At 44.2% G+C, this 17,332-nt stretch overlaps 2 protein-coding genes across 11 annotated transcripts; one reads left to right on the top strand and one right to left on the bottom strand.

Annotated features, from left to right (window-relative positions):
- Positions 1-2,103: 2,103 nt before the first annotated feature.
- LOC147260397 (zinc finger BED domain-containing protein 5-like) lies at positions 2,104-2,961 on the bottom strand. The gene is made up of 2 exons (XM_086205230.1): positions 2,600-2,961; positions 2,104-2,524 (listed from the first exon to the last, which is right to left on the bottom strand). Exons 1-2 carry the CDS (start codon positions 2,959-2,961, stop codon positions 2,164-2,166), a joined length of 723 nt encoding a protein of 240 aa, XP_086061356.1. The 3' UTR covers positions 2,104-2,163.
- Positions 2,962-5,120: 2,159 nt separating this feature from the next.
- On the top strand, positions 5,121-16,554 carry LOC147260396 (uncharacterized). Of its 10 annotated transcripts, XM_086206960.1 has the most exons (12): positions 7,078-7,297; positions 12,023-12,122; positions 12,646-13,095; positions 13,210-13,313; positions 13,399-13,664; positions 13,784-13,877; positions 13,982-14,049; positions 14,163-14,378; positions 14,484-14,618; positions 14,709-14,777; positions 14,893-14,958; positions 15,070-16,554. In XM_086206960.1, the coding sequence occupies exons 6-12, from the start codon at positions 13,793-13,795 to the stop codon at positions 16,552-16,554; spliced, it is 2,124 nt and encodes a 707-aa protein (XP_086063086.1). In that variant the 5' UTR covers positions 7,078-7,297; positions 12,023-12,122; positions 12,646-13,095; positions 13,210-13,313; positions 13,399-13,664; positions 13,784-13,792. The 10 variants fall into 10 exon arrangements, with proteins under 10 accessions (XP_086063088.1, XP_086063086.1, XP_086063087.1 ...); XM_086206962.1 differs by lacking the exons at positions 7,078-7,297; positions 12,023-12,122 and adding an exon at positions 5,121-5,194; XM_086206961.1 differs by lacking the exon at positions 12,023-12,122.
- Positions 16,555-17,332: the final 778 nt, after the last annotated feature.

Raw genomic sequence — 17,332 nt, 5'->3', positions numbered from 1 at the left:
TGATCCTACCTTAGTGAGAGATCTTTTTCTGTGACAGTTGGTCCTTTCAGCTCTGATCCTGCTCCTCTTCTCTGTGGGGTTCCTCAAGGTTCAGTGCTGGCACTGACACTGTTTGCTATTTACATGCTCCCTCTGGATCATCTCATTAGCACTTTCCCGGGTGTCTCTTATCAGTGCTATGCTGATGACATCAAGCTTCATTTCTCCTTCAATCCTGAGAACATACAAAGCCTCAGCATCCTGCTGGAATGTCTGGCTGCCATTGAGGGCTGGATGTCCAAGAACCCCCATGCAACTCAATGCAGCGAAGACTGAGGTGTTGATTTTTGCTCCTGACAGTGTAGCAGCCAGGGTTCAGGAACATCTGGGCCCTCGAAAGGACAACGTCCAACCCAGTGTTTGGAACCTTGGTGTGCACTTTGACCAGTCGATGCATTTTGATCAACATATCAAGGCTCTTTGTATCAACAGCTTTTTCCACCTGAGGAACATCTCCAAGCTGCGGTCGATTGTTTCCCACCAGGAGCTGGAGATGGCTGTTCATGTATTTGTCTCTTCCAGGACTGACTGCTGCAGCTCTCTCTACACTTGTCTTAACCATTCTTCTCTCCACCGTCTGCAGCTGGTCCAGAATGCAGCAGCCAAACTGCTGACCAGGTCAAAGAAGTCTTGTCACATGACTCCCATCCTCGCTGACCTGCACTGGCTTCCTCTTTCCTTTAGAATCCAGTACAGGTTGCTGCTAATCACCTATAAGGCCCTCAACGGACTGGCTCCCAGCTATATTTGGGACCTCCTACATGACTTCAACCCCAGCCGCTCCCTTAGATCCTCTAACCAGGGGCTCCTGGCAGTACCGTGGGCGTGGTTAAGGACTAAGGGTGGGGGGGCATTGGAGGTTGTGGCCTAGTAAAGTCTATGTAGGGGAAACACTTAACATCACCGGGGACACATTGTATAATGTAATATAAATGTTTCTTGAATTTTATATTTTACAGCCTCTGCCATTTTGGAGGAGCGAGCGGTGCAGTGTACGGAGTGGCTGAAAAATAACACCCAGCCCCTCGCCCAGGTGGATGCATACATGGCGGATACTTGCACCTTCAGGGCGGCCTGGATACGGGCCGACCATTCAAAGACCATCGATGAGGTTCTGGCTGAGTTCCCCAGACTTCTGACCCCAGGCATGGTATGTCAAACCTCAGGGGGAGCGACACTTACGCACAGTAAGCTTTTCACATAGTTATTTATAAAATATTGTAAACACCTCGTATCATTTTCATTTCTCTTCACACATTCATTTCTCTGTATTCAAACTGCCATTTATTCATTAAAAGTATATACAAAGCAGCCTGCCACTCCTCTGAAGTAGACGAGCTAGTACATATTTATTCCTGTGCCCATTATCTAATGCAGTGGTTCCCAACCTTTTTTGTCTTATGTACCCCTTGAGCCTTTTTGTCACACCATGAGTACCCCTTCACTCATAGGTGTTCATGATTCTCCAAAAGTAGAACATAACACAACTGAATATTCAACGCAAATCATTTTATTTCATCTTCTTAAATTGAACATTTAATATTCAGGCATTATCTTCTTATTTAACTCAAATTAAACATGAAATTATGTTGCCTTCAAGGCAATAAAAATTATAAATATAAGAAACAAGATTATAGTAAACATTTGTATTATTAATACTGTATTATTAATACTAATAGATTATTATTATATTGTTATTAAAGAGAAATAATAAAGTTGAAATTAGAAAAAATAAGAATAAATAAAAATAAGTAATATGAATAAATAAATACAAAACAAATAATTAACCTGCCTTTGTTATATATAACTTTTATGACATTTACCACAAAAGGAGCTTCTTTGAATATGTCCCCTTTTAACAGGCATTTAAACTTTAAATATAAGGAACAAAACACTTAACAAGAATACTATTTAAACTCACAGTATCAGTTGTACTTTCTTTTCTTCAGTGACTTCAGTATTTTGTTTTCTTCAGTCTGAGAGATGACTGCTTTTCAGTCCTCTGAGCTTTAATGAGACACTTGAGCTTGCTTGTCTTTCATAAGCTTTGATAGTTCTGGGGGCAGTGTGGAAACAGCTGTTATCCGGCTGTTCTCCACATCCAGTCTATTCCTCTGCTTGGTTTTAATGTGTGTCAAAGCGGAGAAGGTCACCTAACACATAAGTGGAACCAAAAGGTAAAAGCTCAATCAGTACATGTTTTCCCAGCTCTGGATACTCCTTCTCCACATCACACCAGAACTCAGTCAATGTCTTCTCAGTATGTATCATTTTCAGTCCCTGATCAGATGATAAATCCATCAGATGCTCCTGCAGCCTTGCAGGAAGGTTGTTGCAGCTCTCACTCACAATAAATGGGTTCCTCACACAATCCAGTCTTTCTGACTTTTCTTCAGTGTCATGAAAATACTGTCCAAACTCCGTGCAGAGTTTGGACAGATCTGCTTGCACCAGTTTGACCACTGGAGCCCTGGCAACATCAGTGCTGGCAAGATGGGAATCAAGTAGTGGGAAACAGCTGACGTCTCCCTCATCACAGTTCTTCTCCCATAGTTTGAGCTTTTTTGTGAATCCTTTAACTTTGTCATACATTTTCAGGATGTGTGACTCCTTTCCCTGAAGCGACAGGTTGAGCTCGTTAAGTTTGGTAAACACATCAGCGAGATACGCCAGGCGCGTCACCCACTCAGCATCCTCGAACACCGCAGCAAGAGGATGCAGATGCTTTGTCAGAAACACAGAAACTTCTCTGCGCAGTTCATAAAGTCTCAGTAGTGTTTTCCCACGAGACAGCCAGTGGACGTCCGTGTGAAGCAATAGCTGGTCGTGCTCTGTGCCACTCTCATGACAAAGACTTTCAAACAGTCTGTGATTCAGTGGCCGGGATTGGATGAAATTTATCACCTTCACAGCATCATCCATAACAGCGCTTAAATCAGGGCTCATTCGCTTACTTGCCAGTGCTTCGTTGTGAATAATACAATGCATGCATTTAATGTCGGGATTCACCTTTTTTACGTGTCCAAAAAGTCCCTTCACACTTCCCGTCATTGCAGCTGCGCCATCAGTACAGATGCGACTGCAGGTTTTCCACTGTAGATTGTGTTCTTTGAAAAAGCTGTCTGTAATCTGGAACATTTCTTCCCCGTGTTCTTTCCTGGCAGCTTTTTGCAAAACAAAATATGCTTGTTTATGTCCTAATTTCAGCCATAACCGCTGCTGCAGGAAGAATGAGCTCTTCAACAATGGAGTGAGGCTTTTTTGATTTCACCATGAGCAGAAATACGGCGTAGGATGCCTCCAGTGCTTTGCTTGACACACTTGTGGCTTTTGTCATTACAGTCTGTCTTGATTTAAATTCCGACAGCTTACGTTTGAAAAATTCCTCAGTTTTACCGACACTTTCCGAGTGTTTGGTGCTCTGGTGTCGCTGTAAATGGGCTGGCTTCATGGAGTTATTCTCCAGGACTTCACCGCAAAAGTAGCACTGAGGCTGCGGTGGGTCCGCAGACGTCGAAGTGAATCCATATAAAATATAGTTTTCACTATACTGCTTTGGTTTAGGTTTGGAATCTTTCTTGCGTTTGTCGGCGGCTCTTTTCCCCCTCCTGGATCCACAGCAACTTGACGTTTCAGCCATTTATCCATGTTTACCTGCAGGTAAACAGGTTCCCGCTGTTTGATTTTGGTATGGCTGTGCCACAGGCTATTGTCTCCCCAGGGAAACAAGTCATAGCGCACACGTAACAGTTTATTGACGGACTTAAGAAATGACTACGAATATTTTTTATTATCGTGGAAATAAATTCTTAATTTTTCCACGTACCCCCTGCAATGTGCTCACGTACCCCTAGGGGTACACTTACCCCTGGTTGGGAAACACTGATCTAATGCAATGTTACAAGTCTAAAGTTAAAATTCAAAAATGCTAAAGCTTGGCATTGCCTCCAAGTTTACTTTTATTAACTAAGCATCTTTTTAAATATTCAAGCTCAGCCATTTTTTTTTTTTAATCAGCCCAAATTAGTCAATATTTTTTGTCCTCCATTTAAAAGTTGATTACTTTTTCGTCAGGAAAATGTATTTTTTTGTTACGGACAAGGAATATGTGAGTATATTGACATATTGTTTAAATGACCTTGTTTCTCAATTTGTCTCCATCTTTTAGATTGCACAGGACTTTGCTATCCTTCACGTTGAGGCTGCCCCAAAGCTATTTGAGAAGTGGGTTCCTCTTTATGCAGACAAGATAATAAGTCTTGCCAAACGTGAAGGGAAACTCACCAATGCGGATGAACGGAGAGCTCAGGGTAAATTTATATGTTGTGCAAATATCTTATTTTATACCATGATTTTCTTGTAGCGGGCTGCACGGTGGTGCAGTGGTTAGCACTGTGGCCTCACAGCAAGAAGGTTCCGGGTTCGAGTCCCGGCTCAGGCACGGGATCTTTCTGTGTGGAGTTTGCATGTTCTCCCCGTGTCTGCGTGGGTTCTCTCCGGGTACTCCAGCTTCCTCCCACAGTCCAAAACATGCAATTGGGGACTAGGCTGATTGAATACTCTAAATTGACTGTAGGTATGAATGTGAGTGTGAATGGTTGTTCGTCTCTCTATGTTGGCCCTGTGATGGACTGGTGACCTGTCCAGGGTGTACCCCGCCTCTCGCCCGTTGACGCTGGGATAGGCTCCAGGCCCCCCGCGACCTTTAATGTGTAGGAATAAGCGGAAGATGACGATGGATGGATGGATGGATTTTCTTGTAACCTAATGACACTTAAAATTTTAACTTAACTTACAAAAACACTCAAACGTGAAAGTCACCTGTGTAAACTGCAGAAGAAAGGAAGAAGACAGAGGGGGATGCTCAAAGAGGATTGTTACATGCAAGTTAGCTTGATGGGATTTGGTTCTAATTATAGATGGATATGGATGGCAATTGCTACCAATTTGGAAGGCATTTTGACTTTTTTTTTATTGTATTACAGCTATTCAAGTCTATATTGACGCCCATAATTGTTCTCCTACAGATGCCAAGGGGGAAGTAGCCCTGTCGCTGCTGCCAACCATGCTCCCTCCGCCAGTGTATAAAAAAGGCAGACGACTGGTCCGGGCCAGCATTGATGAATCAAGAAGAGCATTCATGGATGTGCAACCTGTAAGTAATTCACCTTTGAGCATAAATCCAAACATAAATTCATTTAGAAACAACCCCAGTTGTTTTAAAAAGTTGGAAGGAAACATTCATCTTTATATAACAAAGGGCATGGTGAAAACGTTATATCCTTGGAATGAGTGCAACGTTAGATAATGTTACTCATTTCACAAAGCACAATTCTTAAAAGATATAACTCACATAAGACTGCACATTTCGCATGATGTCATTGTTACAACATATATATATATATATTTATATATATATATATATATATATTTTGCTTATTAAATAAGTCATGTGGATGAATCTTTGTTATTTACACTTATTAAAGTGCCTTGTGAAAGTATTCATACCCCTTGAACTTATATGCCATTTGTCGCACAAACTTAAATATTTTTCATTGGGGTTTTCAGTGATAAACACAAGGTAACACACATTTGAGAAGTGAAACAAAAATGACATGATAGTCAGTCCTCTGATACAGAGGGGGCTAAATACTTTGTTGAATCATCTTTAACTGCAGTTACATCTAAAAGTATTCTGGGGTGCATCTCTACCAACTTTGCATGTATACACACTGCATTTTTTGTCCATTCTTCTTTGCAAAAAAAAACATCTGTAAAAAGCAGATGCTGCCACCACCATGTTTCACACTGTGGATGGTGGGTCCAGGTTCATGGTGGTGGCAGCACCGTGTTGCTGGGGCTTTTCTCCAGCAGGGACAGGGAAGCTGCTCTGAGTTGATGGGAGAATGCATGGAGCTAAATATGAATCCTGAATCCTACTGAGTATCTTTAGCAAGATTTGAAAACTGCTGTTCACAGATGCTCTCCAATCTGACAGTGAGTAGATTGCTTTGCCCCAGTAGAGATACTTACCTTTTTAGGGCCTGAGCCAGAAGGTACTTCTGGCGAAGACCTTCTGGCGAAGACCCGATTATGTTTGCTCAGCAGAGCAACACATTAGCAGCACTAAAAACACTAAAAACACACACTAAACAGTGTCCCAGCCCCCCCCAACACCCATGAGGCAACTGGGTCAGACGGCCCGGAGCCAGTTTTCAAATACACACCCATTCAAAACCTGGTATGATACTGTTCTTGCTCTCAATGAGTGCGCGCTATATGCGCATCATGCGCATAATGTGCATCACGCGCATAATCTAATTTGACCCCCTGAACATGCATGAAATTCGCTGAAATTCGGCACAATTGACCGGTCTGGCTAAACATTCACTAATCACAAATCAAAACACCACAAAAGTCTATAGCGCCACCTAGGGAGCCACACAAAAAAAAGATAATTTTTTATAATTTCGAGCACTATAACTCCTCACACGAAACTTCTACAAACATGGGACCAACACCATTGCACTCGTCTCATCAAGACCAACAATTCATACACTCTGACCCCTCATCTATCTAAAACACAATGTCCACAAATTGGACAAATCTGTCAAACTCTGGACTTTTTTTACTCCCCGAACAAAATCTATCTCCTCCTAAACCGTAAATGGCATGGCTTCCAAACTTTCACACATTAATCACCCAACTGTGCTCTTCAAAAATCTTTAAAGGTTAATATACTACGCGCTCAGTTCCCATTTTATAAGCCGTCAAAGTGGGGGAGGCACGTTTCACGCTTACAATGGAAGTCTATGGGGAGACCGTGTCCTCTCAGGGTACATACAGTCAAACAAACGCTTGGCACATCTACACCATACATCCCACAGCTTTACAAAACACACCACTGCATTCCTGACAATAGTCCCTAAAAAAATATGGTATTATGTGTCACTCTTGACCAACGTATGCCGACTTATTCAGCTTTTCCACACTACAATTCTGTTGATCCTCCTCTGCTCTCCACTCTAGCACAGATCAAGGACAGAGAAGCGGGGGAGGGGTTCTTAAAGGGCCAGCTCTCAGCTCTGCTCTCACTCTCTGATCAGACTCAGGCTTCTAACTCCAAAACTACAAGGCCCAGAGATTGACCAAGACACCGTTGGATTGGGGCCAACGTCAAGGACGCGGCCGCAGGCCACGCAGGGGCTCAGGCCCTAACAACGCTGCTTGCAGCTTTAATTAGGGCCTGAGCCAGAAGGTACTTCAGACGTAGACCCTATTATGTTTCGAAGTCAGAGAGACATGAAGTCAGCGCTAAAAGCAGTAAAAACACACACTTAGAAGCATCACAGGCCTCTAAAAACATCACAGGAGGGTCCGGGGGGGGGGGGGGACAGGGGGGTGAGGTCTCCCATTGAAACCAATGGTGGCAAAAATTATATCTGAAATTGTTAAGTTTTTTCTATTATTAGGGCCTGAGCCAGAAGGTACTTCTGGCGAAGACCCTATTATGTTTGCTCGGCAGAGCAACACATTAGCAGCACTAAAAACACTAAAAACACACACTAAACAGTGTCCCAGGCCCCCCCAACACCCATGAGGCAACTGGGTCAGACGGCCCGGAGCCAGTTTTCACATACACACCCATTCAAAACCTGGTATTATACTGTTCTTGCTCTCAATGAGTGCGCGCTATATGCGCATAATGCGCATAATCTAATTTGACCCTCTGAACATGCATGAAATTCGCTGAAATTCGGCACAATCGTTCGGTATGTCTCAACATTCACTAATCAAAAACAAAAACGCCACAAAAGTCTATAGCGCCACCTAGGGAGCCACACAAAAAAAAGATAATTTTTTTTAATTTCGCGCGCTATAACTCCTCACACAAAACTCCCACAAACATGGGACCAACACCGTTGGACTCGTCTCATCAAGACGAACAATTCTTACACTCTGACCCCTCACCTATCTCCAACAGAATGTCCACAAATTGGACAAAACTGTCAAAATCAGGACTTTTTTTACTCCCCGAACAAAACCTATCTCCTCCGAAACCGTAAATGCCAGGGCTTCCAAACTTTCACACATTACTCTCCCAACTGTGCTGATTAAAAGTTGTTCAAGGTTAATATACTACGCGCTCGGTTTGGATTTTATGAGCCGTCAAAATGGGGGAGACACTTTTCGCCTTACAATGGTAGTCTAAGGGGAGAGCGTGTCCTCTCAGGGTACATACTCTCAAACAAATGCTTCTCACATCTACACCATACATTCCACAGCTTTTAAAAACACACCAATGTATTCCTGACAAAAATCCCTACAAAAATATGGTATTTTGTGTGACTTTTGACCAACGTATGCCGACTTATTCAGCTTTTACACACTACATTTCTCTGAATCCTCCACTCTCTCCACTCCAGCACAGATCAGACACAGTGCAGCGGGGGAGGGGTTCTTAATGGGCCAGCTGGCAGCTCTGCTCTCAGCTCTGCTCTCAGCTCTGACAGAGATGGCAGAGAGTGAGCAGAGAAGGGAGGGGCTCTTAAAGGGCCGGCTCTCAGCTCTGCTCTCACACTGTGCAGCGAACTGAGGCTCGTATCTCCTAAACTACAAGGCCTAGGGATTTGCCGATTACACCGTTGGATTCGGGCCGGCGATCCAGCCGCGGCTACGCGGGGGCTCAGGCCCTAACAACACTGCTTGCAGCTTTAATTAGGGCCTGAGCCAGTACCTGTCGAAGACCCTATTACGTTTCGAAGGCACACTCGCCACTTCAAAAGTTAATTTGACCCCCTAAACATGCTTGAAAACTCACCAAATTTGGTACGCACATCGGGTGCGGTGAAAAATTCGATAATTAAAAAAAAAAGAGGCGCTCTACTCAATAGCGCCACCTACATACACAAAAAACCACGCCACCACCTGTAGGAATGTCCTACAGACATGGGACCAACACCGTTGGACTCGTCTCATCAAGACGGATAAATCATACGCTCACACCCCTGACCTAACTGTAACAGGATGTTCACAATTTGGACACGAATGTCTAATTTTGGACAATTTTGCGCCCCGAACAAAATCTATCTCCTCCTAAATTGTAAATGCCAGGGCTTCCAAACTTTCACACATTACTCTCCCAACTGTGCTGATTAAAAGTTGTTCAAGGTTAATATACTACGCGCTCGGTTCCCATTTTATAAGCCCTCAAAGTGGGGGAGACACTTTTCACCTTACAATGCAAGTCTACGGGGAGAGCGTGTCCTCTCAGGGTACATACTCTCAAACAAATGCTTCTCACATCTACATAATACAACCCACAGCTTTTAAAAACACACCACTGGATTCCTGACAAAAATCCCTACAAAAATATGATAGTATGTGTGACTTTTGGCCAACGTATACCGAGTTATTCAGCTTTTACACACTACATTCCTCTTAATCCTCCACTCTCTCCACTGCAGCACAGATCAGAGACAGTGCAGCGGGGGAGGGGTTCTTAAAGGGCCAGCTGGCAGCTCTGCTCTCAGCTCTGCAGTCACACTGTGCAGCACACCGAGGCTCGTATCTCCGAAACTACAAGGCCTGGGGATTTGCCGATTACACCGTTGGATTGGGGCCGGTGTCAAGGACGCGGCCGTAGGCCACGCGGGGGCTCAGGCCCTAACAACGCTGCTTGCAGCTTTAATTAGGGCCTTAGCCAGTACCTGGCGAAGACCCTATTATGTTTCAAAGGCACACTCGTTATTCTTTCCGGTTCCGCCGCCAAAAAAAACCTTAATTACACCCCCTGAACATGCATGCAATTCGCTGAATTTTTGCACACACGTCCGGTCTGGCGAAAATTTCGATATTCTGAAAAAAAAATTGGGACAAACTCTACAGCGCCACCTAGGGAGCCAAAACAAAAATTTAAAATTTGGAGCGCTGTAACTGCTTGCACGAATGTCCCACAGACACGGGACCAACACCGTTGCACTCGTCTCATCAAGACGAAAAATTCATACGCTCTGACCTCTCACCTATCTACAACACAATGTCCACAAATTGGACAAAACTGTCAAAATGAGGACTTTTGCTACTCCCCGAACAAAATCTATCTCCTCCTAAACTGTAAATGGCATCGCTTCCAAACTTTCACACATTACTCTCCCAACTGTGCTCTTCAAAAATCTTTAAAGGCTAATATACTTCGCGCTCGGTTCCCATTTTATAAGCCGTCAAATTTGGGGAGACACGTTTTACGTTACAATGGAAGTCAATGGGGAGGCCGTGTCCTGTCATGGTACATACTCTCGAACAAACGCTTCTCATGTCTACACTAAAACTCACACAGCTTCACAAAACACACCACTAGATTCCTCAGAAAAATCCCTACAAAAATATGGTATTACATTGCACTTTCAAGCAACATATGCTGAGTTCTTTGCTTTTCACACACTAAAAATGTACACTTTTCAGCTGCTCTCCCCTCTGCCACAGATGGCAGAGATTTGTTTACTGTAGTCATGGAAACCACAATTGGAGGGTCTCTGCCCTCATGTACATACTGTCAAACAAACACTTGTAGCTTCTAAACTAAAACACTCACACCTTCAAAAAACACACCATTGAATTCCTGACAAAAAACTCTACGAACTGGTGTCTTTACATTGCACTTTTGACCAACATATGCTGAGTTATGACTGGTTTTCACAGTAAAACTGGCTAAATCCTCCTCTGCTCTCCACTCTGACACAGATGGCAGAGAGCAGTTGTGAAGGTGCAGCTACAGCGACAGCTGTCAACTCTGACAGGATACAGAGAGGCTCTTCATAAACTCCATGCTCTCAAACACAAAGTTCACAACTCACAAATACACATCACACTGCTTCGTCACATCCATCTAAGTATGTTATTAAATTGCACTTTTAAGTAACATATGCAGAGTTATTTCCTTTTCACACACTAACATTTTCTAACTTCTGCTCTGCTCTCCACACTGAAACACATGGCAGACATTTGTTGGCAATTGTCATGGAAAGGGGTGAGCAAATCTTCCCCCATGGTACATACTCTCACAAATACGCTTACAACATCTAAAATACAACCCCCACACCTTCATAAAGCACACCATTTAATTTCTGACAAATAACTTTACGGAAATATGGTCTTACATTCCACATTTGACCAACATATGCTCTGTTATGACTGTTTTTCACAGTAAAACGGGCAAAATTCTCCTCTGCTCTCCACTCTGACACAGATTTGTTTACGCTTCTCATGCAAACCTCCACTCTGCACCTCTCCACTCTCACACAGATATCAGACAGCAGCGGGGGAGGTGCAGCAACAGTGACAGCTGTCACCTGTCATAGGATAGGGAGAGCCTACATCTTCATAAACTACATACTCTCAAACACAGACATCACACCTCACAAATGCACATCACGCTTCTTCAGAAACATATCCATCTAAGTATGGTATTACATTGCACTTTTAAGCAACATATGCAGAGTTACTTGCTTTTCACACACTAAAAACATTGAAATCCTGCTCTGCTATGCACACTGACACACGGCAGACGTTTGGCATCAGTTGTCATGGAAACCGAAAGCGGAGGATGTCTTCCCTCACGCCACATACTCTCAAAACAAAATTACAACATCTTAAATACAACCCCCACACCTTCGTAAACCACACCATTGAATTCCTGACAAATAACTCTACGGAAATATGGTCTTACATTCAACTTTTGACCAACATATGCAGAGTTATGACTGTTTTTCACAGTAAAACTGCCAAAATCCTCCTCTGCTCTCCACTCTGTCAGACGGCAGAGAGAGAGCAGAGAAGGGAGGGGCTCTCAAACCGTAGCAACAAGGCTCTGTGAAGTCTCAGCCCTCTCCTCAATGGTCAGAACTGACAGCTCTCTACCAATCAGTTGCTGTGCTGCAATGCAACTCATGACGTGTCCTCATGCCACCTCTCTGCCAATCAGTTGCTGTGCCTCAGCGCACTCCGTGACGTCTCCTCATGGGAGCTGATAAAAGCTGACGGCTGCGGTTGCCATTTCCTCTTGCTCTCGGGACTGGAGTTAAGTGCTTGCTCGTGATTTGCATGACTTACTCTTAGTTTCAGCCATGTTACCATTAATTCGGTCTTTTCATTTGGTTCATCAATATGTATTTCCCCTACTTACATGTGCTCCGTGTATGCAGTAATGTTATTGTGCATTTACAACCCTAACCTCCGCACTCCGCCCGCTTGATGCGACAAAGCCGCGAGCTCGTCGTCGGCCATTTCGCATCACGGCAACTGGGCCGCTAGCTCCTGTCGGCCATTTCGCATCACGGCAGCTGGGCCGCTAGCTCGTCGTCGGCCATTTTAGATAATCTATCTACATCGATATGGTTTTGTGTATTTTTATCTGAGTAAATACATGTATATGTGTATGATTGCATGTATGTGTCTACATGTATGTGTGCATACATGTTTTTATTGCACATCTTTTGTACATCTACATCTTATCTCTACTTTTAATACCTAATAGTATATGTCACAATATTATTCATTGCATTCGTGCTATTATCTTGTAAAAACACCCTCATGTTTACTTTACAGATCTTGACTTGTCCCTTGCTGCTCTGCTGCTTTGTGCTACATCTACAACTCTTCTTCAGGAAAGCTCTGCTTTGAAAAATACACACATACACATAGTTACGTAATTTACTATAACACATATCTTCTGTCTAATTCACCACTTTTGCATTTGTTCACAAACTCACACACACACACACACACTCACTCTACATTTACTGATTGCTCATCTCCCACAACCAAGGTAAGTTGCACTTCTTTAATTCACCCACTTCTGACGATCACGTCCCTCCCGTTTGTGAGTACAACTACCATTCTGTACTCGTATGCTTTGTCTGTGAACGCTTAATTTCAACATTTCTCTTTTGTAGATGCCCCGTTCCAAGTCCCACCGGCTTGCCCAGGCGGCCAAGCAGAGGATGGCGCAGCGGGAGCCTTGGACCCCTGGGCCACCTGTCCCCGAGTTTGTTGCTCGTATGTATGAACTCTTATTGTAATACCTTGCTTCTTCCACTTAAACACTTACCACAAAAAACACAAAAAAATTCAACCATGGCCTCACATTCTTCTACGTCTCCATCCTAACAGGGCGCGGTACCGGACACCGCCATCGCGTGCGGAGATGGCCATCTTCACTCTACACCAACCATTCCGTGAAGTTGGTCACTCCTGCACAGTCTCCCGGCCAGAAGGTAATACTCTCTCTCGCTTGATATCGTTGCATGCATTTACACACACTCATTTGGTGACTCTTCTAAACATGTGCTTCTGTGACAGATGGTGTTCGTCCTCGGAGACTCCCACCTGCGCGCCATCGTCGACGGATTCGTGAGTATGCCGCAGCGTTCTCTCACTTTTGGCTTCTTATCCATTCCAGGTGGAGCCGCCTCTGACCTCCGGACGGAGGTCATGCATGCTGCCCTCCCCTGGACTTGGTGTGCGTGGGGGCCCCCAGCAACAACCTCACAGCCAGCAGGACTGTTGGTGAGGCGGCGTTGGACTTCCGTGCTCTTCTGACCACAGTCAGCAGTCTCTGGCCGACGGTGAGCTTCTCTTTGTCATATACTGTTACTATTATGTCTTCCCTCTTGCACAGTCACACTTGTTGCTTATGTCATTATTTACATTCACACTTAACATTTGTTTCATTTCACCCTTCAAGTTGTTAGTGATGGATTTCCCTCCACGCTTAACCATCGATCCGGCCTTGCAGGACCTGCTACGTCAGGAATACCGCCGTGTCACAGCATGCATGGGTATGCTACACTTTTCAGTATCTCCCTGTTCAATCAATTGTATACTTCTATTTAATGTACAGTACACCATTATAACAGATATTTCTGCTTTCCACATCTCTCAGGTATCCCATACGTGTCCATGGCGGAGCACCTCCCAGTCCATCGGTTGGAGCTGTGGTGTCACGACGGTGTAAGTACAGCATAATGTCATCAGTTACATATGTAAAATGCTCTACCTTCCCTCTTGTTCCATGCTATGTTACCCTACGCCATTAAAGTCTACTTTGTTTTTATATCTTTCAGGTCCACCTCAGCGACTCCGATGGCATGCCGGTTGTGGTGGACCTGCTGTGGAACGCCGCGGTCCGTCAGCTCGCCCCCCCTCCACCACAGCCCACCGTGTCACCCCGCACATCGCCGCGTGTGAGGGTGTCTCCTAGGGTGATCGTGACGGGACACGTTCCTGTGCCTCGTTGTCGTGACCCCTGGGAGTGGACCGTTGTTGGACGGGCATGCACAGTAATGTATTTCCCTACTATGTTATCCAAATGCTCATTAACACTTTTTCTCATGAACAACATCTAACATATATCCTTCTTCCCCTCTTTGCTCTCTGTTTGAAAGACTGGTACACCTCCGGCCCGACAGTCTCCCATCCCGTCCAACCCGGTGTGGTTCAGCAGTGACATGTTGGATGCCATGGAGAAGGTGTCACCTTCTTCTGGCTCTGGCTGCACTGCTGCTCCACCAGCTGGCCAGGTAACTTTACCACTCATTACATGTAATGTTTCAAGCCTACATGCCTATCAGATGTTCAAAAAAAAAAAAAAAATTCTCTCTTTCGTTCAGCCTTCCCCTGGGCACAGGAAGCGCCAGCGCCATCGTGTTGCCTCAAAGAGCAAAGGAGGAAAGCGACAGGTTGGTGTTTTGATCTTTTCTCGCAATAACTGCAATATAACTTCTACCTCCATTTGAACTTGAACATATAAATCAATTTACTTTTTTTGTACTGACTCTCCTTTTCTTTATTTAGGTGCTGGCAACACCACCTGCCCGTCTGACCGTGTCTGCCTCCAAGCCCCGTCCAGCAGCGCAGCAGGTTTGCCTTGCTTAAATTACATACAGTTTATTTCTTGTGGCTCATTCTAATCACCAACATTTCCTCTCCTACTTCAGTTACATTTAACATTGTCTTCTCATCCTCTATCAGGTGGAGGCGGCAGCCAAGGCGTGCCTGGAGGAGTCTGCGGTGCCACTGACTGCTGCTGTGGTGCCAGAGGGTCCGAGGAGGGAGGTTGCCACAGCTTGCCCGGCCTTGCTGACGGAATCGACGGTGCAGGAGCCAACGCTGACAACCACCAAAGCTAAGTCCGACTTTTCTATGTTCTCTTTGCATGACGTTAAAGCAGCTAATGTAGATTCCAATGGCAATGATGTGGCAATGGTGGCTCCTAATAGTCGAGGTATTAAGGTAGTTAAGGTTGTCAAGGGCTCATTTCACCAGGGACATGAGCAGTTTAAGTATGGAGGACTGCAGTGTATGGCTATTGCTTTGGTCAGCTTAGCCAAACACACTTTAAGCAGTGCGTTCTCCTGGAAAAGGGGTGATGTGGATCATGTCTTAATTGAAGGAGATCAGTTATATACCTGCTTGCGTGACAGTGGATCCTTTACACATCCCTCAAATCTGCTGTCTGTTCCTGATCTGCCACACCACTTGGAAGTTGATGGACAGATATGCAGCTTCCATTTTGGGGATGTACTGTTGGGTCTGCGTGATGGACTGGCCAGGACCTTCAGTCAGTACAGCACATGTCTTATGACACTGTGTGGAAACACCACTTCCATCATCCATCAGGATGGACAGTTTGCTGTTGTCGACAGTCACTCACGGAATTATAGTGGCTTGTCACATTGCCATGGTACAAGTGTGGTTCTGCATTTTGCATGTCTGGATGACCTCCATCACTATATCTGCTGTTTGGCTGAGAGTCTCAGTTCAAACCAGAAACTTTTTGAACTCTGTGGTGTTGTTGTGTGTCCAGATGTGATTCCACTTCCATCTGTAGAGAGTTGTATTGTTCAATCCAGTGAAGCGGGACAGTCTACGTTTAGTGCCGAAACAGTACATGATGACGTCAACATCTCCCAAGCTGTTCTTTCTGTACCTCAGAATCTGGCCATGTCTAACATTGCTGACCAGACTACATCTTGTAATGTCAGCACTGCATTACACAAAGATCCACACGGTACTCATGGCACAAAGCGCACAATTTCTCTTGACACGCATGTGTCAAAGAAATTAAAGACGCTTGATGGCTGTATGCTTAACACAGATGTAGAAATTATTAGTGCTGTCACAAATGATGCACTGCTGTTTTGTCCTCTCGGTGTACATAATTGTCAGGTTTTATGTCAAAAGTTAAGCATTGACTTTGACAAATTCAATCCTCCACTCTCCACAGAAGTTGGATTGATCGGTCCTCCATGTAAGAATGAGAGGATCGTTGCTGATGGGAACTGCTTCTTCAGGGCCATCTCTCAGGCAGTGAGTGGCTCACAGAAGCACCATCGCAAGATTAGAGCTGCTGTTTGTAAAGAGCTGGAGCGAAATGCACAGAAATGTCTCTCTTTTGAGAACACAGTATTCGTCTGTGTCACAGTACCTCCTGCAGTCCAGGATGAAATATGTTAACACTTGGGCCACTGAGGTGGAAATACAGGTCACGGCAGATTTCCTAGGAGTTAGTATTTGTACTTTTCTGGATGGTCGTTGGATTAAGTATAGCAGTGCTGGTGACAATTTCTCCCCACAATGTATTTATGTGGAGAACATCCTGGACAGGCATTTTGAGAATGTGGTCTGTGTCTAAGCTGGGACAACAGACCTGTTATGCTTACTGTAAAGTTGGACAAGTGGAAAATTACACCTTGAGGACTAAGTTGCAAGTTCCGACTGACTGTGACACGGAACATGTAGAATGTCGTTTCCCTTTCGTTGTTTCTGACAAAGGTCTTGATACTGATCAGTTTCTGCAACTGAATACTGAGTCTAAAGTAACTGTGGACGCTGGGAGGTCTAAATTTTTGAAACTCAAAAAACAAAAACAGGACAAATTTAATAAATTGACGAGGGAGAAACATCTTTTGACGAACAAAAATAGGTATTGCGAAAATGCTCTCTACAGAGAGAGAAAAAAATTACAAAAGCTCAATAAATATCACACACATTTAGCATACAAAGACAGTGTAAAAGCTAAAAGTAGACTAAACTACCAACAGAATCCCCAGCATAGACAAAAAGTTAAGACAAGAAGTAAAGCTCTAAGTATACTCAAATATCAACAAAACATCCAGCACAGACTCGGTGTAATAGCCAAAAGTGTAGAAAAATATAGAGACAATCTCAAACATAGAAAAAATGTAAAATCCAGAAGTGTTGTTAAATATAGAGATGACATGAAACATAGGCA

The sequence above is a fragment of the Aulostomus chinensis genome, chromosome 6, assembly GCF_037954235.1.
Source record: "Aulostomus chinensis isolate RoL2024-O1b breed Wild chromosome 6, RoL_Achi_v1.0, whole genome shotgun sequence".
NCBI lineage: Eukaryota > Metazoa > Chordata > Actinopteri > Syngnathiformes > Aulostomidae > Aulostomus > Aulostomus chinensis.
The sequence above is the reverse complement of the archived record's forward strand: the minus strand, read 5'-3'. Positions and strand labels throughout refer to the sequence as shown.

Coding starts and splice junctions, on each gene's coding strand:
- LOC147260397 (XM_086205230.1), bottom strand. CDS start 2,961: ATGGATGATGCTGTGAAGGTGATAAATTTCATCCAATCCCGGCCACTG. Junction 2,525..2,599: donor GTTAAAGGATTCACAAAAAA/GCTCAAACTATG, acceptor CCATCTTGCCAG/CACTGATGTTGCCAGGGCTC.
- LOC147260396 (XM_086206962.1), top strand. CDS start 13,793: ATGGATTTCCCTCCACGCTTAACCATCGATCCGGCCTTGCAGGACCTG. Junction 14,050..14,162: donor AGCTGTGGTGTCACGACGGT/GTAAGTACAGCA, acceptor TATATCTTTCAG/GTCCACCTCAGCGACTCCGA. Junction 14,778..14,892: donor GCAAAGGAGGAAAGCGACAG/GTTGGTGTTTTG, acceptor TTCTTTATTTAG/GTGCTGGCAACACCACCTGC.